At 32.0% G+C, this 24,813-nt stretch overlaps 1 protein-coding gene across 1 annotated transcript in view; it reads left to right on the forward strand.

Annotated features, from left to right (window-relative positions):
• LOC134684936 (uncharacterized) overlaps positions 1-24,813 on the forward strand; it is a 115,354-nt gene that overhangs the window by 51,759 nt on the left and 38,782 nt on the right. The window contains exons 13-14 of the mRNA XM_063544255.1: positions 2,137-2,235; positions 3,504-3,593. Coding sequence (XP_063400325.1) covers positions 2,137-2,235; positions 3,504-3,593 — 189 coding nt within the window. The remainder of the gene's footprint in view (positions 1-2,136; positions 2,236-3,503; positions 3,594-24,813) is intronic.

A 24,813-nucleotide genomic window follows, 5' to 3' on the forward strand; every position in this document is an offset into this window, starting at 1 on the left:
TCAAAAACCAAAGCATTTAGAGCAAATCTGACAAGTGGTAAAATTGTTTATCTGGTCAAGATCTATCTGCCCTGAAATTTTAAGATGAATGGGACAACTAGTTGTTAGAGTGCTGCCCCTAAATTGGTAATTTTAAGGAAATGTTTTGGGTTATTATCATGAATATTATTATAGATAGAGATAAACTGTAAACAGCAATAATGTACAGCAATTTAAGACTCAAAAATAAGTTAGAATGACCAAAATGTTCAATTGCCCCCATAAAAAGTTATTGTCCTTTATAATCAATTTTTAACAATTTTCATAAAATTTGTAAATTTTTACTAACATTTTCCACTGAAACTACACAGACAAGTTCATTATAGATAGAGATAATTGTAAGCAGCAAGAATTTTCAGTAAAGTAAGATGTACAAACACATCACAATCAACTTAACACAATTTTGTCATGAACTGTCTGCTTCCTTTGTTTAATTCACATATACCAAGGTGAGCGACACAGGCTCTGTAAAGCCTCTAGTTGGTTATTATCTTGAATACTATTATAGATAGAGATAAACTGTAAACTGCAATAATGTTTAGCAAAGTAAGACCTACAAATAAGTCAACATGACCAAAATAGTCAGTCGACCCCTTAAGAAGTTATTGCCCTTTATAGTCAATTTTTAACAACATTTCGTCATTTTTTGTTACTTTTCTAAAAATCTTCTTCTCTGAAACTACTTTGCCAAATTTAACCAAACTTGGCCACAATTATCATTGTGGTTTATAGTTTATAAAATGTGTCCGATGACCCAGCCTACCAAACAAAATGGCCGACATGGCTAAAATTAGAACATAGTGGTAAAATGCAGTTTTTGCTTTCTATCTTTGAAACTAAGACATTTAGGGCAAATCTTTTAAGATTTTAATGTCCATCAGAATAAGATATATCCCCTCACAAATTTTCAATTGAATCGGACAACCTGTTGTCGGGTTGCTGCCCTAAAATTGGTGATTTTAAGGAAATTTTGCAGTTTTTGGTTATTATCTTGAATACTATTATAGATAGAGATAAACTGTAAACAGCAATACTGTTCAGCAAATTAAGATCTACAAATAAGTCAGCATGATTAAAATTGTTAGAGGACCCCTTAAGGAGTTATTGCCCTTTATAGTCAATATTGAACAACTTTTCGTCATTGTTGTAACTAGTATAAAAATCATTTCTAAAACTACTTGGCCAAATTTAACCAAACTTTGCCACAATCATAATACTAGGGTATCTTTTTCTAAAAAGTGTCTAATGACCCCGCCTACCAACGAAGATGGCCGACATCAGTAAACACATTAACAGGTGAGCGACACAGGCTCTTGAGAGCATCTAGTTCTGTTATGGTAACATATTTTTTAATCTGATAAAAAATCTCATGAAAAAAAAAAGAAGAATTTTCTGTGCACAGAGTTAACTGAAGTCTAGTAAAAAGTCAGTAATTTGAAAAGTAACAGACAATGAAGATTTTCATTGTGAATGAAAATACTTTTGTGGATATTAAATACATCTTTTTAAGACAGACAATCAATCACTCTGTCAAGAGAAATTGAAGAAAATATGATGTTCATTATATACTAATATAAAGTTTTTTTTAAAATATGAATGACAAAGGGAGATAACTCTACCTTCAAAATATTTGACCTGTACAATGTGTCAGTAAATAAGTGACAATATACCACTTTTGAGTGATGTCCTTCACCGAAAAAAATTTATCAATCATGAGTGCTTTAAGAAATAATTCACCAGATAGAGGGGATGGCCTGTATCCCTGATCTTTTAATGTTCATCAAGTTTTTTAAAATAGTGATTGTCATTTTGCAGGATAAACTAGAAATAATGTTTGTTTCATAAGTACTTAATCGCAATTTCCTTATAACAGTGCTGCTGATTTTCAATTATGATAATCCAATTTGCAGAATTATTTGTGCATTATAGCATCATATTTTTCAAACCAATCACACAACAGACGTGATGCCCCTAAACAAACAAATGATGTTCACTAAAACCAATGATAGACAGAAATGCATCGAATTAGAAAGTCTTATATTATATAATTTAACCCCAGGCTATGTTGTATTGAATCTGTCTTTTATACTTGGACAGATGATTTATCGATAACAGCTGTACAACAATCTCTTGATATGGGATATACACAGGATCAAATAAGAGATGCCCTGACGCTGCTGAGACAAAGAAGACCAGGTTAGTATACATGCTACTTTTAAGACACTATAGTAAATTATAAATCTATTGAACATGTTGAAAAAAGCACCAATATTAAGACAAAGACATGAAAGATAAGAGATACTTTGGATTCATTTATTTTTGTGGGTACCAATTTTTCGTGGATTGAGGAAAACATGCATATTCCTTGGATATTTAATTTCGTGGTTTTGGTAAAGACTGCATACATTCCTTTCAAAAATATGTTATTCATTAAGCATTTATATCTGTGGTTCTCCTGCTCCCACGAAATCCACGAAAATTGGTATCCAACGAATATAAATCAATCCACAGTAAATAGATATTGATAAATTTTCAGAGAAACATTTTATCTCTGTTTGAACTCTATTTGTACCCTCTAAATCAATGAATATTTGTCAACCAAGGGAAGAATGATATATGAAAACTGTTTACTGTATCTCAAATAATGCTTGTATCAGTCATGTAGGCCTCAGAATATTAAAGACCAATCAATTAATAGAGCAAATTGTTCAGATATGTCAATTGGTAGAAAGAACATCATATACTAAATTTGAACTTTGATGGATACATGTAGCTGTATCTTCAGCAATCATGCTGCATCTCCTTATTTTTATATAGACGATTGCTATCTTTTCATGTTTGAATCCATCTTTATATCACATTTGTTGTTTCATTTTTCTTAACAGCCATTAACCCAAGCTCCTTTTGTGTTGATACCAAGCTTTATAATGACTTGTTTGCTCCACCATTTGAATAAAATAAAGAAATGTGTTATGATTGCCAATGAGACAACCATTCACCACAGGCGAAAAACCAAGCAACTGTAGGTCATCATATGGCCTTCCACATGAGCAAAACTTGCACCTGATATTCAGATATTTAAAGCCCCACCATGAAAAAATGTGAAACAGTTTTAAGGACCAGATTAAGAACAAAACAATAAAAAACATAAATGACAGACCAAGAACAACAAGACTACAAAGTTCTGGATTACAATCTCACTACTTTTGTATAAATAAAATATGGTGGGTAAAACATGTTTATGAGCACTCAGCTATCCCCTTACCTTGGAAGGTGGTGTCACAGCTCAACTCCAGAACAAACTCTTTAATTAGTTTTGAAGACTTAGCTTATGATTAATTGATGAATACATGGCAATTTTCGTTCAAAAGTTAGAGCTAGCTATAGGGTATCTTGCAGGTACAACATGTTAGAAGATTAAACTTAAGTGAGGAATCTAATAAAGAATTTATTGATAATTTCAGACCATCTTCACTTTAGTATACATGATATACTGGATGCATTAACAGGAAGGACAACAAGAGAAGCTGTTAAACAGATTGATAGAAGTTCAGGTTACTAACTAATGATATATATATTGTATAAATGTAACATTAACATACATTTGAAAGATATGAGACTATAATAATTAATTAATATCCTAAGACAATTGTAACTGAAGTTGACTGTATAGTCTCCACTTTCACTACACGAAAAGGCAGATTTACAACAATTTGGACAGTCATGTAAATGTTTGACAAATGTAACTACTTTTCTGCAAGAAATATTTGCGGACCTACTAATGTATATGTAAATGTATTATTCCTTTGACATTATTTAGGAGGTTGTCAAAGATATGCTAAAGATAATTATTTTATTTCCATAGCTTTAGTCATTCTCCAAAGCTATGTAAAGATAGGCCATAGATTTACACGCACTTTCCAAGATAAGAGATATATGCAAAGTTTATAATATGCATAACTGATTTACAGTGATGTGGGCAGTTTTGAGAGACCGCGGTTTATAAAACATTTACAACCAATGTAAATGCTAACAAACGTTTGTGTTATATTTGCAAACGTTTGTCGATATCGTTCATGTATGTAAAGAAATGTATTTTATTTACTTATACTTTCCAGTATTATAGTTATTTTGATAAATATTGATATTTGCAACACATCTTTACAGACGTATGCAAAGCTTTGAGAGACCGCGGTTTATAAAACATTTACAACCAATGTAAATGCTGTCAAATGTTTGTGTAATATTTGCAAACGTTTGTCGATATCGTTCATGAATGTAAAGAAACATATTTTATTTACTAATACTTTCCAGTATTATAGTTATTTTGATAAATATTGATATTTGCAACACATCTTTACAGACGAATGCAAAGCTTTGAGAGACCGCGGTTTATAAAACATTTACAACCAATGTAAATGCTGTCAAATGTTTGTGTAATATTTGCAAACGCTTGTCGATATCGTGCATGTATGTAAAGAAATGAATTTTATTTACTAATACTTTCCATTATTATAGTTATTTTGATAAATATTGATATTTGCAACACATCTTTACAGACGTATGCAAAGTTTTGAGAGACCGCGGTTTATAAAACATTTACAACCAATGAAAATGCTGACAAATGTTTGTGTAATATTTGTAAACGTTTGTCGATATCGTGCATGTATGTAAAGAAATGAATTTTATTTACTAATACTTTCCATTATTATAGTTATTTTGATAAATATTGATATTTGCAACACATCTTTACAGACGTATGCAAAGTTTTGAGAGACCGCAGTTTATAAAACATTTACGACCAATGAAAATGCTGACAAATGTTTGTGTTATATTTGCAGACGTGTGTCGATATCTTTCATGAATGTAAAGAAATGAATTTTATTTACTAATACTTTCCAGTATTATAGTTATTTTGATAAATATTGATATTTGTAACACATCTTTAAAGACGTATGCAAAGTTTTGAAAGACCGCGGTTTATAAAACATTTACAACCAATGTAAATGCTGTCAAATGTTTGTGTAATATTTGCAAACGTTTCATGTATGTAAAGAAATGTATTTTATCAACTCCCAAAAAATTAGAAAGGGTTTTATATTATAAGACTTTTTGGAGCAAATTTTACGTATTGATGGTTTTAGAGACCGTGAAAATATTTGAATTGATTAAGCAGATATTGTTCTTCCCGAATTCAATCCAGAACTTTTTGAAGTTATGATATTATTACAAGTGGCAGGGTGCTTTTTCAATGTCGGACCGATGATATTTTTTTCTATTTGAATGGTTAAGAAAATCTTCAAAGCTATTCTCCAGAACCAAGGAAACTATTTCTAACTTTAATGGGGATTTTGTAAGATCTTGCTGGTATAAAAAAACACAAATACTTAATAAAAAAGTATTTATCTTTTCTTACAGCAGGGTTTTCAATTCGATATGCTTGTTTGTATCAGAACGGAAACTTTAACTTATGCGACGTTTGTAACAGTAAATTGATACTATTTTTTGTTTGTGTAAACGTGCAGCTGCAAATGCTACACAAATCTCAATTGTAGGGGGAAATGCACTAATATAATAACACTGTACTAAATTGTAAGCAGCATTACTTTATGTACTTCAAAATACGAAAAAAAAACGATGTAATTCAATGACATCATAATTATTAGAATGAACTCTAAACCAGAATGAACAATCTAATAATCATATCGATCAAATCGGTACGTTTTCTCAACCCAAGCTAAAGTGCTTATATTGGTGTGGACTTGGAAAAAGTTAGTTTAGTTTCTGCTTATTTGTGATCTTTTTTCATTTAAATCAAGAGAATAATTGAATAATTATTTTATTTAATATAACTTAAGCCAAGGCGTGTGTTTTCAATGTAAAAAATAAATGCATGATCGTATGATTTGAAAATACAAGAGTATGCACGTACATGTACATGTATTTTATCAGAATGGTTATGATAACAATTGAAAATGCATAATAATACAATAAAGAAATAGTATCAAGTATCCCTCAATAGGTGGTAGATATGTCACTTGTGTGTAAATGAATGGATTTTCCCGACTGTGAAATGGTCCATCTTTTAGCACTACAGGGTTCCTTAAAAGGAAAACCGTATATGTTAATTACCAAAATTGATCTTATAACGCTAATTGGGTATAATAAAATCCAGACGTTCTAAAGAGATTACTTATATAAACATGTACAAATCATGCCAATTATACGCAAGCCAAGCATATGGCAGATAAAGACATCGGGGTTATTTCTATAATTTAACATGCAGTTTGTATTCATGGAAATGAGTTAAATACTTCGAAAAAAGGCAAATAATTAAAAAGTTTACATGCTAGAAAATTAAAGAAGAAATTAGAACAGTAGCATTCAATTTGTATCTTAATTCTGTTGAGGATAAACACCATTTCAAATTTAAAAGTAGAATTTACACGTTTACAAGCTTATTAACTAGAAATATGTTGAAATTATATACAGTAAAAGTATTTTAAAACAATTATATTTTGTACATAAAAACATGCATTCTCGTTTCCCTGCTTCTGATGTATAGAAGATTTCATAAATTTGATGCAAAGCAAATGATTTAACCTTTAAATTGGATATAATCTCTGTTTTTCGTGTTTCAACAAGAATAAAAATGACCAACATGAATGGAAAAAAATTTTCCATAATCTTCCTTCTACTATATTAATCTGATTATACATGTATACTAGTATATGAAAATATTTATTCAATTCAGAATAGTAATAGAAAATCGTTGTCCTTTTTGTTTTCCAATCTTGACTTTATCCCATTTAAAGATATAATGATCTCAAGAAATATTCCCCTGCAGTACATGTATTTGTTCCAATCGAAGGCTTCAAATTTTTAATACATTTTCTTATCAAGATTAAAAACATTTAATTATTTCAAATTAAAAAAATGTTGTTGCAGAATGGTGTAAATGTTTATCGCCGATATCGAAATCTAACTCCATTTTGTCATAAGTAACAACATATTAAAATTTGAAAACCTTTGGATGAAAGGTTCGAAGATTATCGAACGGAAACGATTAGAACAGCCCGCCTGCTCGTCTGCAGTACAACAATAAACCAATAACGGGACTGGAAATCCGTCAAAAAAACAGCAAGTCATAAATAAATGTAAAATACAACCGGTTTACTGTCATCCTCATATATATGTCGTATACTTGTTTTAAAACTAGTGTTTGTCTTTGAGTCTCTTTTTGTTTTTACTCAATGTCATCAGAAGTGTATCGGCACTGATATAAGAAGATCGGACGGAAGGACGGACACCCTGTATTTCTATGTTCCCATCGACGCGTCGCGTGGGAGACAAAATACAACGACATCTTTAAATCATTTTCAATTTAGATTCATATTAATTTGCACTTTGGTCTTCGGGGATGTGTGTGTTTTTGGTGTTTTGAGATAGACATGATGAACAGGCCTGGAACAGCTGGTTAAAAACGCACCTTTTCACAAAGTGGGGAGACAAAACGACCCACAAACGATTAGCAAAGTTTCCGTTTTGTAGGAAGCATCTTTAATTTGTCACAAAGGCGTCAGAAAAAGTCCGAGAGTATTCACAATCTCTTATAAGGAGTTTTCTTAAAAGTATACAAGTGATGTAAATCAAAAGGGTTGCTATTGCTTTATTTACATAAATAGAAATGTGGAATATACACAGCAACTGGCAAATTAACAACAATCAAAACCAAAGACATATAGATAATGCAGGATGGACAACAACATAGAGAATGGAAGTATATTTTACTGCTAATCTGTTACAGTATAGTTTTAGTAAAGATTCGTTGGTCTCTTGAATATGAAAGATAATAAGTACATTTGAATTTAGTATTGCAAGTATGAAATCTGCCAAATTATGAAATCCCATGTTCACAACAATAGTCAGATTTAAGCTATAACAGCAACAAAGTTCAATCTCCTAGAACGTATTTGTTTGTCTTGATTAAAATCAAACCATTATGACATAAGGAGATGTGATATGATTGCTTATTACACAACTTTCCATCAAAGACTAAATGACGTACATATATATCTAAGATCTCCCAATTAACATCTCACTAATACTATGAACTGCTTATACAAAAAGATATTTTGTCACCAAATTTTTTATTATAATTCATAAAATAGAACATCATTATGTATGTTAAATAAATTGTGTACCCTTGGCTAAATACTGGGATCATATTGTTTTACCGGTGTCCTTTCGACAGTTCGTCCCGCACTTAATATACTAGTATACTATTAGGTTTATTCGGATGATTTCGTAGGATTATGTACAGTTTTTAAGCTTTAACTTTTAAACAATGTACTTAAGATTCGCATCTTGTCATTTTTTTCTCTTTTCGACAGATTGCTAAAGTTTGGCCTTTTGAAATACAGTTAACTCTCGGTGTCTCGAACTCGGTTGACTCGAAATTTCGGATGAGTCGAAATTTTCACGTGGTCCCGAACTTTGTTCCATATAAATGTATGTAATTCGACTCCTGATGAGTCGAAATTGAATGAGTCTAAATTTCGGTTGAGTCGAACTAAATTTACGATCCCAAAGTTTACAAAGGCATTCAAAATTCATTATTTATCTCGAACTAATACACATATGTCAAAACATGACCTCCGGCATTTAAATGGATTGAAGAGTAAATATGACAATGCACGTGTAATCAAATTTCCAGTCACTGACCACTATTGATTTATGACATGCTGTTTCAACGAGTGTTTACCTGTGATTATCTTTTATAGAATTTTTATTAATAATTAGTGATACATTGTTAATGTTGAAGAAAAAGGATTTAAAATGTTTACAAAACAATTAATTGTGATTTAAGCTAATGAGCTTGGATGTGTAAAAAGTAAGGATTATGACTTCCGTTGATGATCACCTCAAAACTACTCAATCGGCTTCTTTAATCTTGTGTTTTCTTTTGAAAAGAAAGAATGAGATCAAACAAAATGAAGAGAAATCTAAATTTACAAATTTTCTAAAATTTCTTGTATCCGAGAATAAACAATTTTGTCAACTATAAACGACGTAAAACGAAACTATCCATTGGAAATTACTCTCTCGGATATAAGCCAATGGAACAAATTGAAACTGAAACAATTGAATATTAAGTAAAAATAATCTTATTATAATAACGAAAGACCATGACATACAAATACATCGATCTGATGCCAGAATATCGATCCCCTTCCCATATTCAGCCGGATTTATTTTAGCTTTACCAAGCTAAGCAAGAGTTGTGTCCCTTGTTCTGTCAAACTTCCGGTTTTCGTTTGAGTCGAACTATGTGTATCTCGAAATATTTCTCTGGTCCGGCTGACTTCGAGATAACGAGAGTCGACTGTATATTGCGCCGGTTTATTTTTTAACCTATATTGAGGGTGCATATACATATAATAGTATATTCTCAGGTTCATTTTTCTTTAATGACTTTTCACAGACGACAGAATGTTGAACTTGGTGTATTTGAGTAAAATTTTGCATTCAGTTTGCAAGGTTTGTCCGACTAACTACGCACACAACCCACACGTTTACATCATACAGAGTATCCTGTATCTTGTATTGTATCAGGATGTTGATTTTCTTTTTAATTTTCACAACTACCAGAGTGTTTAACCTTTCTTGACTGCTGCACTAAATGTGTGTGTCAGACACAACAATTCAAATTGCACTGTATCGTCCAGTAAATGCATGAAATATTTGCCACCGCACTTTGAGCAACCATCTATCAATCAATCCAAATTGTACCTCAATATCAATGTTTACCAAATTACGTTATTCCAAAACGTCACAAGTTTTCTGCCAAATTCTAAGCGTATCGGTAAACTTTGAAGCAATGTATATAAAAAAAAACAAGGACGATGACATATGTGTTACTATATATATATCTAACATTGTTGGGTTGATGTTTAGACGAGTTGTATATATATATATATATATATATACAACTCGTCTAAACATCAACCCAACAATGTTAGATCTATAAATTTGCTTTCGCAAATTTTTGGTTCTTATATATATATAAATAAGGGAATGTGGTTTGATCGCCTTCTCCGTACAAGAGACCAAGTGACAATGAAAGGCCTGAGTTGGTCCGGTAAGGGCCGATTTTGGCCTCAAATTTCAGGTTCATCGAACGAAAGATCAGGTTGACCACGTTTTAAACACTTAAGTGTCTATTTTATTTAAATCAATTAGTTTAAGTGAGAGATTTTAACTGACTAGCTCATAAAAAAACACACCGATTCAAGCTGAAATACGAAAAATCTACAAAATATGCTGAAAAATTTCATTTTTCAGATATTTTGTTTTATCTCAAAAATGAAAGTGGCTGCATCCGTGTTCATCCTCAACCTTTATATATGTTATGTATTATCATAAAATACAACTTCCATTTCAATATTAAGGATGAACACGAATGCGGCCACTTTCGTTTTACATGAAAACCGTCTAAAATTTAACTAAAATGCTAGAATTGTGAAGTTCTCAGTAAATTATTATGACTTAATGGTGCTAGTACCCGATATATGTGCATTGTATTGTAAAAAAAACAGCCCATTTTTATGTAGCAGAAGTATTTTACTGACCAATAAATAACTGAAAGTTTACATTTTAACAATTTTGTAAAACTGTAATATTTATGGGCCAAAAAAGGGTCTTACTGGACCTACTCCTTTACATCAATAGGTCAATGAACTGCCTTCATCAATGAGCAAATACTATACCTCACAAAGTCAGCTATAAAAAGCCCCGAAATGACATAAAATTTAGGTAAAACAATTCAAACGAGAAAACTTACGAACTAATTTATGTCCAAAATAATGAACGAAAAACAAATATGTTACATAACAACAAAATGAATTTTAGGCTACTTGACTCGGGACATGAACATACAGAATGTGTCGAGGTTAAACAAGTTTATAGGAGGCAATCCTTCCCTAACCTGGGGCATAAACTGGATCCCTGTTGTGTTCACTTATCGCTTAACTAACGCTGCGAAGCTTAAGATGGAATGGCGGACCAGTTTAACATGGGACAGCGGTGTAATTTTAACAACATAAGAATCACTGTGTATCATCGCCACCGGAAATTGGGTACTAACGAAGCGGAGAGAAATAGAAAAAAGAGTAAACAAGTTAAGAATTCGTTCAATTTAAAGCATTTCCACTCATTTGATGAGGGTGCCGCTTAAGAAATGATTTTCTGATATATAATTCTATGAATTATTAGGCCGATAAGTACAAAATTAATACAAGATTTTGCGTAATACTCCAAAACTTACCCCTTAGTACCGGAAAATTTCGAGGTCGATCGTCCTCTGTAGCCCCATTCTCAAGATATTGAACTGTTTTTCATTATTTTTCCAGACACGTTTTTAGATTATTATAGTGTGGCATGATATTTACTGAAATTTGTAGTCAAAAACATGTATTTTAAAGAATATAGACCATAAAAAATAAAGTCTAGGGTACGGCAACTTGCTCGTGTTGACAAATTTACTGTATGGCAACTTGCTAATTATAGAATAGTTATTTACCGTCTTTTCAAAGAAAATAAAGTATTAAGTTCAAATATCTAAGGTGGGGGAGAGGGGGTACCCTTTTATGTATAACTGTTTTTGTCCTTTTCAAGGTTTTAATTTGTTTAAAATTTTTATTTGACTGATAAATTTTAAAAACTGTTAACTGTTTTCGACCCACTGTCTGTAATCTGTTTTGTTAAAATTTGCAATGTTGTTAACTGTTTATTTGAAATTGAGATTCCTGTTATCTGTTATTTAATACTTAAAGTGTTCACTGTTTTTGACACTATTTTCTCTGTTAACTGATATTAACTGTTATTTACAAGAATCCCATCAAAATTGTCTGTCCATCTCTTTTTTTTACGTTGCTTCCGCAAAGGAGTGACATATTCAGCATATACATGTATGTAACTGTACATGTCTTTAAAAATCTCTGAGTATAGTTAGTCCTTAATATAATTGAGAATGTAAATGAGGAAAATGTCAAAGAAACAGAAGCCCGACCAAATAGAAGAAACAACCCAACACAACGATAAAATTATGCACTAGGAAGGGTGTCAATTCACAGATAGGGAAAAAAATTTAAACACCCTCTTTCCCTTCCTTCCTAATAAATAAGGCTTACTATTTTAGTTATGCATGTGTATATTTATGGAAAGAGAATCGTCCATAGATTTGATTTCCAATAGTTATAATGGTGAAATATAATATTTTTTTGTGTGTAACAATGGCAACAATCAGCATTTATTTGATACCAAATATTGCAAAATAGGGGGTTGAACACGTCACAAAGATCTAAAAAAAATTGGTCCAAAGGAAAATTTCAATTTTCAATCAATAAGAGTGATACCTTTCCTGAAACCATAGACATATATCTATCAAAAGGTAAAACAAATTAAATGCATTTCTGCTGTTTTTTCCATAAAATTAAATTGAAAAGATCGAGCGTCAAATCTTTGTTTAAAACAATACAAAATTTCTAAATCTATGGCGGTACGGATAGGAACGTATGGACTTTCAAACTGAAAAATGGCTTATAAAACATGTTAAAAACAATCTAAATGTTCTTGTAAACCCACTAAGAAGGCTATATTAATATTCAACTAAAAATCAATGCAATTGTTCAAAAACTTTCATATTTAGAAAATTTACCATGGCTATAATGCGAAACTAAACTTGTAACTGTGTATTGGTATACCTGAAGCTGTCTCCTAAGTGAGGAGCAATCATTTAACTACAAAAAGGGGGTAGAAGTTTAATGTTTGTTTCTTGAAACATATAAATGAACCAAAATTTAAAAAATGAAACAAATACAAGACTATATACAAATGTAGCAAAGGTTAGGGACTCAAGTTGGGTCATGCAGGTGCAACAAATGCGGCAGTGTTAAACATATTTAGGGATATCTCATGCCCCTCTTTATACGTTTAACCAATGTAGTTATATATGCCTTCTATTTGTAATGTATCCAAAACGTTAAAAGGAAAGGCCACTCCAGCTAAAACCCTGCATGGTCAGTCCTATGATGAAAATAATTCAGATGTATATGAAATGTTAGATAAGTTATATTGACCCAGAGTACCTGGACGGAATTGTGAAAAATAAAGTACCTTTTCAATTTGCAATTCGTAAAATAACTGAACAGTGTGGCCTGGTAGAAGAGGCCGAAAATGAGGACTTGGTTCTCAAATTGATGTCAAATTTGCTAGTCTACGACTTCAGAAATGTAAAGATGGACCAAGGTTTTTTTTATATCAGCTCAGAGTTCTTAATTGGGACTTGGAGATGAAAGAGCGCTTCAATTTGTGACACCTTACATGTTACTCTCTGATATATACACTGGTTTTGATGATTTAAAATAAATATCAGTAAACCTTCGTAATTCCTTTTAATAAAATCTTGTAAGCAATGAGTCGTATGAATACCCTGACTGAGATCAGATGTAGCCATAATTTATAAGAGCCCTCGCCACAAAAAAAATGTTCGCGCCCCATAGTATTCACTCATTCTATCTGTTTGTTACACTTTCCTACGTCATGACGATAACCCAAGTTTGCTACGACTGATTGACATAAAACATTTACTCAACAATATACATAACCAGAAGAAGCCTCCCTTTTGCTGTTTGAAGCAATTTCGATTATTCATGACATAGTCCTTTTTCTTGGAGTCAATCACTCCGTCTGCTTTTCCATCCGTTCAATTGTCTGTCCATGTGTCAATAAAAAAATATGGTACTTGCTTGTGTCTTCTGAAAATTAGTCAGCTTTATAAATGACTCCTAATATGGAGCTCAAGTTGGCATTTCTGCGAATTTGTACAGTGGTTGTCAAACTTTTGAATACATCAGTAAAGATATGCACTTCCCCTTTTCATTGCTTTTGGGTTCGTTTGGAAAAACGGGTAAATTAATGTTGCTGTTAACTCTTATCAGCATTTAAAATTTGTTGTTAACTGTTTTTGCCAAAATCGAGGTGTTATTAACATGTTAACGGACCCCTGCCCCCATCTAATTATTCATTGGATAAAATGCTTTAGATAGAAAAAACATTTGCCCGACAGCATTTAAGAATAGATGTATGCACATTATATATTTTTCAAAAAGAAACTGACAAGAAAATTAATTTGAAATGCAATTCACGATTTGTTTCTCCTTACATTCGATGAAAACAAAGTATTTTCTTAATTTTGTCTATCCGAATTCTCGATCCTCTGGTTCGATGGTTGTTTATTTTAAACAATATTTTATTCAAATAAATTGAATTGGATTGGGCAATAGGCATAGCCTATGTAAGCCCATGTCGTTTCTTCGTCTCCATCTTATTTGTTGTTTTCATAAATTGTTTTATTACACTGTATATGAGTTAAGCCGTTAGTTTTCTTGTTGAGTCCTTCCAAATTTTCTGTCGGTGCTTTTTATAGCCGACTATAACATGTATAAGGTACGAGTTTTCGTTGTTGAAGGCCGTACGATAGCATATAATCGCTTGCATACACTTTATTTTATCATGATGGATAGTTATCTTATTTGCTATCATACCACATCTCCACTGTTTTTATCTAAAAAAAAAAAAAAAGCTAGCACCAAAAACAGATGAATGGACGGTTTATTTTATTGAATTTACACAATTTCAACATAACAACAAATAAGACGACAGTAGTTAGTAGTATAACGATATATAAATGTATTCAGGATAATATGGTTGAAAACAAACTTTTGTACAAAATCGAAAAGCGGTACGCAACGAGGCCTTCTGAACTGAATTAACGGCATATATTTAATAATATTTGAAGTAAGACATTTTGTAATTCGTAAGCCTGTAAAGCTTTGATATCAACAAAATATCGTCACTTGATATTATCTAAACCGTGATTAATTTCCTCTTAAAATTATAACATATTGCAAGACGCCGTACAGGCAAAAATTGTTATTTTGCAATTCGCTGTACAACGTTCTGCAATTCGCCGTACAACAAACAAAAAATGTTTTTGTCCATATTCTTTGAAAAACATGTTTTTGACAACAAATTTCAGTAGATATCATGCCACACTATAATAATCGAAAAACGTGTCTGGAAAAATAATGAAAAACAGTTCAATATCTTGAGAATGGGGCGACAGAGGACGATCGACCTCGAAATTTTCCAGTACTAAGTGGAAAGTTTTGGAGTATTACACAAAATCTTGTATTAATTTTGTACTTATCGGCCTAATAATTTAAAGAATTATATATCAGAAAATCATATCTTAAGCGGCACCCTCATCAAATGAGTGGAAATGCTTTAAATTGAATGAATTCTTAACTTGTTTACTTTTTTTTCTACTTCTCTCCGCTTCGTTAGTACCCAATTTCCGGTGGCGATGATACACAGTGAGAATAAACAAGTTAAAAAGGCTTAACTCATCATCATACAAATAGAATACATCTAACAAAAACAGAGTGGACATGGAAAGGATCTTATACATGTACATCCGAACAACCATAATACTTTAAGTACAGATCTTAGACTACTCGCAGTTACTGACAATTGGTTGAAAGCTCATAACAACTAATACAAAAAGCATGCATCTTAGATGCATGGATTCAGTATATAATCCTGGATATTACGTTAGTTTTTAGTCTTTATATTCTCCCTCACTACGTTCGTCCGAATATAAAGTAATTAATATTCTATGGCCTACAAAGAACAAACGACATAAAGTAGCTGTGCTACTCGCTATAACCTTTAATTCAATATATTACAACAATGTATGTATCACATACAAACATAATAACAATAATATCATAATTCCAATTACAAATTCACATTAAATCAACCGTGAATACACGTGTCTACGAGAGTCGATGGTCAGAAAGGTGTCCGCACGGGTTTTAAGTGCGGACAAATGGTCACATGTCGTGATTTTTCATGAACTTCTTACCTACGACGAACTAAATTTTATTTCTCTTCCGTATATAAGAACAAAGCTATCTTTTGAAAAATAAAAAAAAAAACCTCTTGGTATGGATCAATAGTATTTTAAGGGAAAACATATCAGGCATGGAAAAGCATATTCCTGAAAATATTCAACATTTAAACTACACTGTGGTCTAATTATTAAGGGATACTATACTGCATTGTGGAAACAACAGCTAGATATACACAAAGATGGTAAACTACGACCTTATGTAACATTCTAGTGCAACTTCGGTTTTGAAAATTATTTGTCAATATTGCGACATTTTGGGCAAAGGAACTTGTATTACTAGATTAAGAATATCTGCTCACAAATTGCAAATTGAATCTGGTAGATACCAGGGTACTCTTCGACAAAACCGAATTTGTCTCAGGTGCACCTCAGGTGAGGTTGAGGATGAAGTTCATTTTTTATTAAAATGTGACACGCATTTAATAAAAAGAGAGAAATTGATGCAAAATATATTTAAATCATGTCCAAACTTTCAAAATTTAAATATTAATAACAAATTAATTTGGATAATGAATAATGAGGATCCCAATGTACTATTTACATTTCATAAATATATAGAAGATACTAAGAATTGAAGGACAACATAATCTGCAATAACTAATCTCAATATAACTCTTTAATATGAATTTGGATACCCTGTTAAGCCTGGACAGATCATAAGAAGAATTTCAAATTCTCTGGCACTGTCCCTTGATAATCCTTGCAGACTGGACCCAGAATCTATAACACTAAAAATATGTATTTAAAATATATTTTAGATAATTTAGGACTTTGACTCATCTGCATTAAGTACAAGTAGGGACTTCCCTTTAAGCACCGACGCTTTGAGCTTTCCACAGATAAGTCATATTAAATATCCTTGTGAGATAATATACTTGTTATTTGCAGTATACCTCATAGTTAAATGCGCAAGTGCTTAAATTGTTTTGGTTTTTTTTGCATTTTCTTTATATTTTCTCCCCACAAACTACTCATGCCTCTTGTTTGTCTTTTCAAAGTGAAAATACACTTACCGGGTGCACTTGAGTCACTGATGTCAACAATAATAATAATAATACATTGCTGCTTTTATTCTATTATTTTTATAACACTTGTTACATATCTTTTATTGTCAGTGTTTTGCATATGTTATTGTTTATAATATTATTGTCGGTATGCTATATGCCCTCCTGGGGTCCTAATTTGGTAAATAAAAATATTCAATTCTATTCTATTCTATATTATAAGTATATACAACAAATGTAATTGACCAATGTGGACCTTATTTTCGCAATTCCATATATTGCTTTATATACATGTAGTTTACAACAATAGACTGTGTTAGTCTTGTATTATTTTAATTTTAGTTTCTTGTGTACAATTTGGAAATTAGTATGGCGTTCATTATCACTGAACTAGTATATACATTGTACATGTATTTGTTTAGGGGCCAACTGAAGGACGCCTCCGGGTGCGGAAATTTCTCGCAACATTGAAGACCTGTTGGTGACCTGCTGTTGGTTTTTCTGTGATCAGGTTGTTGTCTCTTTGACACATTTCCCATTTCCATTCTCAATTTTGAATATCTTTTTCATTCCGATGTAACTCGATTAAAAGTAAAAGTGTGTTAAAAAAATTTAGAAATCGGGAGAAATGCCATTCGGTATCGTGTTTCTTGATATTAGTACACAGTTTTGCAAAGCTCTGATTCCTTTCAAGAATTTTGCTATACTTTTTGGACCTTTTGGATTATTGCTCTTCATCTTTAACATAAGCTTTGGATTTCAAATATTTTGACCACGAGCATCACTGAAAAGACATGTATTGTCGAAATGCGCATCTGGTGCAAGAAAATTGGTACCGTTAATTTTATTTGGAATACGAAGAAAAATTTCCCACTTGCAGGGTGTCGTAATTTCTGCTTCTTGCTATGTTTTGATATAGTTATAAAGCCAGCAAATACGAATACTCACAAAAATAGTAAATACACGGGGTAATAAATAAATACGGACGTCAAATATGTTGTCTGTTCTCTCTCATCATTGGTAGCGTGAATAAATGATCAATAGTAAAAATGATACTTTTATTAAACAGCTGATATGTTTCCATACAAGTACAATATTCCAACAATAATATATAATAAACATACGGAGCGAAGCTGCTAAAACAATAATATTTCTCGTGTATTTTCGTACGGGTCAACTGGGTTTATCTTAAATAGTATGTAACGTTACAATGATAAATACGGTAAATAAATGCAAGGCATACAGCTAATGCGCTGCTTCTTACCTCTAGGACCCCCCAGGATGAGCCTTGCTGCAAGCCAAACGTATACACAGCAAAGACTCACTGACGTGACGTTGCACTCGTATTTATTTCAAATTACCGGAAGTAAATATTCTAAGCAGGAAGAAAAACATAACGTAAAACGCTGACATAAAATATAGGAGTCCTCGACTCAAAATGCTTATAATAATACAATCTTATGAATAATCAAATCTAGACATATTAATTCTTCCAGTTAAGAGCTCACAAATGAACACTTTTGGGTTCACGCTTAAAATATTGACCCAACGGTAACGTTCTGAACAATACATGACAAAGTTGCGCCATATGCGACGTTATCGATACAACTAATAACATAAAGTAAAACGTACGTTAATTACTCATTCAATATACTAAACACTAGAAATAACTTCTGACAACTTATATAAACTCTCTTAATATTGCAATATATAACAATATGCCTTTACTTGGAAATAGCCAAAACACACATTTACAACACTGCCCCTCCACCAGAATACATTTCGTCCTCGAAATATGGGCATGGCAATTCTGACAATACGTCTAAAAATTCTTTTCACAATATTTCTATGTACATATTACTCTATCATACAAATAAAACAATTTTTACTCATCTCCAATTTGTCAATCACAAACAAATACTTAAGCTATCTTTAAACTTAAACATACATTAACAAACTACTGCGCCTGTTCATGTCCTAACAAAAACAATATCTGCGATAACAAACTAATGCGCCTGTTAATACTCAAAAGGCAAAACAAATTAACTAAAGTTTTCTTCCACATATAAATATCTTCTCTTATACTTATATAACAGTAAAGTGTCACGAAAACATCTAGTTCTATTTTTCATACAGTTACAGCACTAATATACAGTTACTACATTAAAAGTTCATTCCAAAATTCTTCATGCTATCAGACTCTGGAATTTAAAACATCATGAAGCTCAACTCCATATAAACACCCGACTAACCATAAGCCGACAGATGTCCTACCAAGTACTATACCGCCGTCAAGGGTACCACCGTGTATAAATATATACACAACCACGATACTGATGCACCATACAAACATAAGTAGAAAAAATAGTACAAGGTACAACTAATAAAAAAAATGGTTATCAGTATTCCCCGAGAAATATCTAAAATGGTGTAGACTATAGCTCAGCATACCTATGGTGTAACCTAAATGTATATGCAATCTAGACTAATCATTAGCCTTAACTTATTCTCGCACCAACACAAAAGTGGCACCTAAAGTATCCCAACTGCCAATATACACCCACCGAAAGCAGCTTCCCACCAAAATAGTATTCAACAATCTCTACTGCAACAACAGCAACAATTCAATAGGACCATCAAATTCCAGATTCTGATAAAAACATCACCTGTTTACTGAAAATCTCAAAAACAATTTCAATACCACAATATACTTTCAAAAATCTATAATACTGTATACTCTACATATTTGTGCTTAATGTACTCAGTGTATAAACTAATAATACAAGTCTTCTTAATAAACAATAAATCTCTTGTTACACAAGTTTCATATCTACATTATAAAAAAAAATCAGAATCTACACAAAAATACTCTGATATTTGGCCAGTGTAGGCTTATCTGCTATATAGTCGTAACTATTTCTGTTAATCCTGACTTGCAAATCCAAACTGCGGGTTCCTTTCGAAAGTATTCATATTTTCTGGCTTCCCTCTTTTTCCTCTCGAGAAAGGACAATCTCTGCTGTAATGCCCCTCCTGGTGACATGAGTAACATGTATTTACTCGGTAACTGCTGTTTGCATACCCATGCAAGGCATACAGCTAATGCGCTGCTTCTTACCTCTAGGACCCCCCAGGATGAGCCTTGCTGCAAGCCAAACGTAAACACAGCAAAGAGTCACTGACGTGACGTTGCACTCGTATTTATTTCAAATTACCGGAAGTAAATATTCTAAGCAGGAAGAAAAACATAACGTAAAACGCTGACATAAAATATAGGAGTCCTCGACTCAAAATGCTTATAATAATACAATCTTATGAATAATCAAATCTAGACATATTAATTCTTCCAGTTAAGAGCTCACAAATGAACACTTTTGGGTTCACGCTTAAAATATTGACCCAACTGTAACGTTCTGAACAATACATGACAAAGTTGCGCCATATGCGACGTTATCGATACAACTAATAACATAAAGTAAAACGTACGTTAATTACTCATTCAATATAGTAAACACTAGAAATAACTTCTGACAACTTATATAAACTCTCTTAATATTGCAATATATAACAATATTCCTTTACTTGGAAATAGCCAAAACACACATTTACAACACAGGGGAACACGAAACTGCATTGAAAATGAAAAAAAATAAAGAATAGAAAGAGAAAAAGATAGACTAACAGTTTAAGAATAAAGAATAGTGGGCCTCTAGAATATAAAGAATAGAGAATAACATGCAAAATTTGTATAGAATACAGAAAACTATGGCGTAAATAATATTAAGAATTAAAGACACCCACCTCGGCCCTCCTTTTCTAGACCCTCTTTTATCATATATGTATATTACTTTTGATCCTTCTCGGAACGCTCGGTTATTTTTTTGATTTGATCTATTTGAATCGTCTTTGAATTCTCATAGCATATGATGTGTGTCAACATTTTTTTTTACTGAAAAATTGTAATAGTGGTCAGGGGCATCCCAATATTTATCTTAGTTGTTGAAAATAGCAACTGCAGTTTTTCGAGCGCATAACTTGTCACAACAAACTAGACCCTAATAAGTTGATGCATCACAGGAAAGCAGTATTTTACAGCCCCCCCCCTAAAAAAAAACGAACAAAAAAAAACATCCCCCACACACACAAAATTACAATAAAAAAAACGCTATTGCTAGTACAAATGTATCTGGACAATGACATGCGATCCCCAATGCTAGTTAATACGGGTCCAGTACTAGTCCATAACTTGTGTGCATTGTTAAATAAGGCCGTTAGTTTTTTCTTTTGAATTGTTTTACATTGTCTTATTGGGGCCTTTCATAGCTGACTATGCGGTATGGGCTTTGCTCATTGTTGAAGGTCGTACGGTGACCTACAGTTGTTAGTGTTTGTGTCATTTTCGTCTTTTGTGGATAGTGTTGTCTCATTTGCAATCATACCACATCTTTTTTTTTATATTTAAATTGAAGTCCAACCTAAATAGGTATTACAACATCGCTAACGGAGAAGTTGTATGTAAAAAAAGATGTTGTATGAAAGCCAATGGGACGAATACTTTTTATCCACCAGGTACCAAAGCATGATGCGAGTTAAAGATTGTAATATCAGAAATGTGCTTTGATATATTCATAGACACAGAGGCTTGTCACTTTTTTGTTTATCTTTTTATTGGAAAATATTCTTTCATATTTCGACTTATTTAGAGTTTTAAACATTTATCAATGCGATTTGAATATAACGATAGTTCATGTATTTTGCCCCTCTTTCCTTTTTCCCGCCTGTATGGAAAGCAAGTACATGTTTTTCAAACATGTTTCCGACTCCACTGATAAAGCACAAATGATACATGTAGTTATTTTACGACTTTGCGTAAAATATTTTTAAGAAAGAAGTGCAAGATATTCCATTGTTCAAACACGAATCATATAACTGTCATTTCCTCTAAAACTATAAGTCTAGACTTCGTCTTGTTGTACAGGGTACAATTGCCTTTTATCTTTTAAAGAAATGTTTTCCATGGGTTTTTTTATAAGATAGGTTTTTGTACCCTCTGTTTGAGTAAGTTACATGTACTTGTATTGTGACTGTCATTTGTTTTTTGTGTTGTGTGTATAGTTTATGTTGTGTAGACCCGTAAGTTTTTGAGATGCTGATCCAAGACAAAAAAATGTTTTTATAACTTTTCTTTTGTTTGAAATTTGCCAGAGAGAGTCAAAAGATTGAAGAGTAATTGTATAATATGTATTTGTCGTTTACAAATCTTCTAGAATTATGTTAAAACAAAATGACTTTGTCACATCAATTCTTGTTATTTCAATTTAAAAAGTGTGCAAAGTATATGTTAAATGTAATTATTGCCAAAATAATAAAAAAAATAAAAAAATAAAAACTTATTTGATCATGAGAGACAAAATACAATTCCTGTCAAAGTACATATGAAAGCTGTAAAATTTTAGGATAGAATAGGCGATAAATGATATATCGAATGACTGATAGTTCGATAACTTATTTTAGTTTTGCGTATTTAAAAACAACACAGTCAAATTACAACGGGAGCATTGTTTTCGGACAATGTATAATGTTATAAATCATACAGATATGATAATTGTTTGTGCCTTATATTGATGGATATTGATACTAGCGGTGATCTTCTATTGATCTTTTCGGACCAGATCTTTCTGTAAAAGGTGATAATTGTCACATTTCACTGCTGATAAACCCCGTTGATCGGAGGAAGGGCGACATCTCGTCGATGGAATGATATTATCTATCGACTTTGTTTGATTTCATTGGTAAATTGTGTGTCAATTATGACACGTGACTCGCTGGTTCTTTGTTTGTAGTGTTTAACGTTCATCCTCACACACAATACTGTTTTTGCAGAGAGAGCTTCATGTAGCACACGGAGTTCAACATCTCGTGACTGGACTTAACGGATAAGGAAAACAAATATTACTAAAGTGAAATATTCGTAAATAGATTTAACGTTTGAGTAGTTGTGCAAACTAGCCGATTCTTAAAAAACATTCTCTCAATGTGTTTTGTGTCAAATATTTAGAAGGAATATTTCTATTTCAGAAACTTGGACTTTTTATTAAAAACTTGATAAATCGATCGATAACCTTCCGAATGGTACCGAATTAAATTTGACTGAGGCCGCATATCTAGTATTGTTAAGGCTTAATATGTATATAGTATATATACTCTGCAGTAACATATGTATACATATTGTAGTATCATATGTCTCTTTAAAAAAATATATAAGTTTTATAAACAGAGTGAATTATGACTCGTGCAATTCCAGAAGTTTCAAAGCGATACTCGAAGGAAACGATCGTTTTATGCGAATGAACCATCCTAACTTACCGAGTTACAAGATTTTGATGGTTAAGAAATTTACGCAGTACATCAAACAGAGCTCGAGAAGAGATCAAGAACCGATCATGTAGATCCGACTTTTTTTATTATTATTAAAACGAAATGATTAAAATACATGTATAATAAATGATATTACCAATATGCCAAAACCAATCCCAAATCAGCTATATTTGTCATATCATAGCTTGACCAGTACAGCTATGGCAATATTTGTCAACATAATCTGCATCTTTCAAATATATCAGCAAATTAAAAGCAAATATATCTATTTACCATACATTTCTAGCTGTCTGAAATATCTTTCTTTATCATTTCTTTGCATATGTATTCAAAGTTACATGTGCCCAATATATTTACACATACATTTCTAGCTGTCTGAAATATCTTTCTTCATCATTTATTTGCATATGTATTCAAAGTTTCATATGCCCAATATATTTACACATGTCATTGATATTATCATTTGGCTACATTTCTCAGTTCAACAAATTGTCTGCAAATCTATGTATTTACCATACATTTCGGAATATGTTCAAAGGCTTTTGATATGTTATGATTTGACATACATTTCAGTTGACAATAAAGACTAACAAAATTATTTCTTTACAATACATTTGACAGGTCTCTGCAGATTAAAGGAATTGATGCTTTACACCATCTATAAAGTTCTCGTTTTGAATTGGTTTACATACCAGGAAAATGTAAATGCACCTTACACTTTATAACCCCATTAAAATCATTTGAATGATGATACTTTGCTACCTGGACAAAGAAACACATTTGCGGATAAATTTACATCATAGAAAAATACATGACAAAGATTTCCATTTGCAGAGGTATACAAATACATAGGTTTGAAAAAGTTTTGCGACGGTCATAAATATATATAAATTCTAAACTTCAAAATGGTTTGATTAGGTGTTTATATATTTTATAAACCGCGGTCTCTCATAACCGCCCATAGGAGGGTATAGTACAAGAAATAATGATATTTACTGCATGTAAAGACAAGATAAACTAAATGCAGCAGTTTGTAAATATATGTAAATGTCGGTCTCTGAACACATTTACATAACATTTGCGTACCTCTTCAAATCCGGGATTTCGTCTAGTGTTTGGCATAACTATTCTCAAGAAGGCACCCTTAGATCAAGTTTAAAAAAAACTATACACACAAGTATTGATTGATTGGTGTTTAACACAACTTTTAGCACTTATGTGCCATTCACCTAGTGGTCAATTTTTATTGTTGTAGGAAGCAATAGTACCCAGAGAGAACCGCCGACCTTTGATAGGAAAACTGACAGTCCTAGTCAATTGAGATCAGTGTTGAGAGCACCTTCCATGTGCAGGATT

Source organism: Mytilus trossulus, chromosome 9, assembly GCF_036588685.1.
Source record: "Mytilus trossulus isolate FHL-02 chromosome 9, PNRI_Mtr1.1.1.hap1, whole genome shotgun sequence".
NCBI classification, from domain to species: domain Eukaryota; kingdom Metazoa; phylum Mollusca; class Bivalvia; order Mytilida; family Mytilidae; genus Mytilus; species Mytilus trossulus.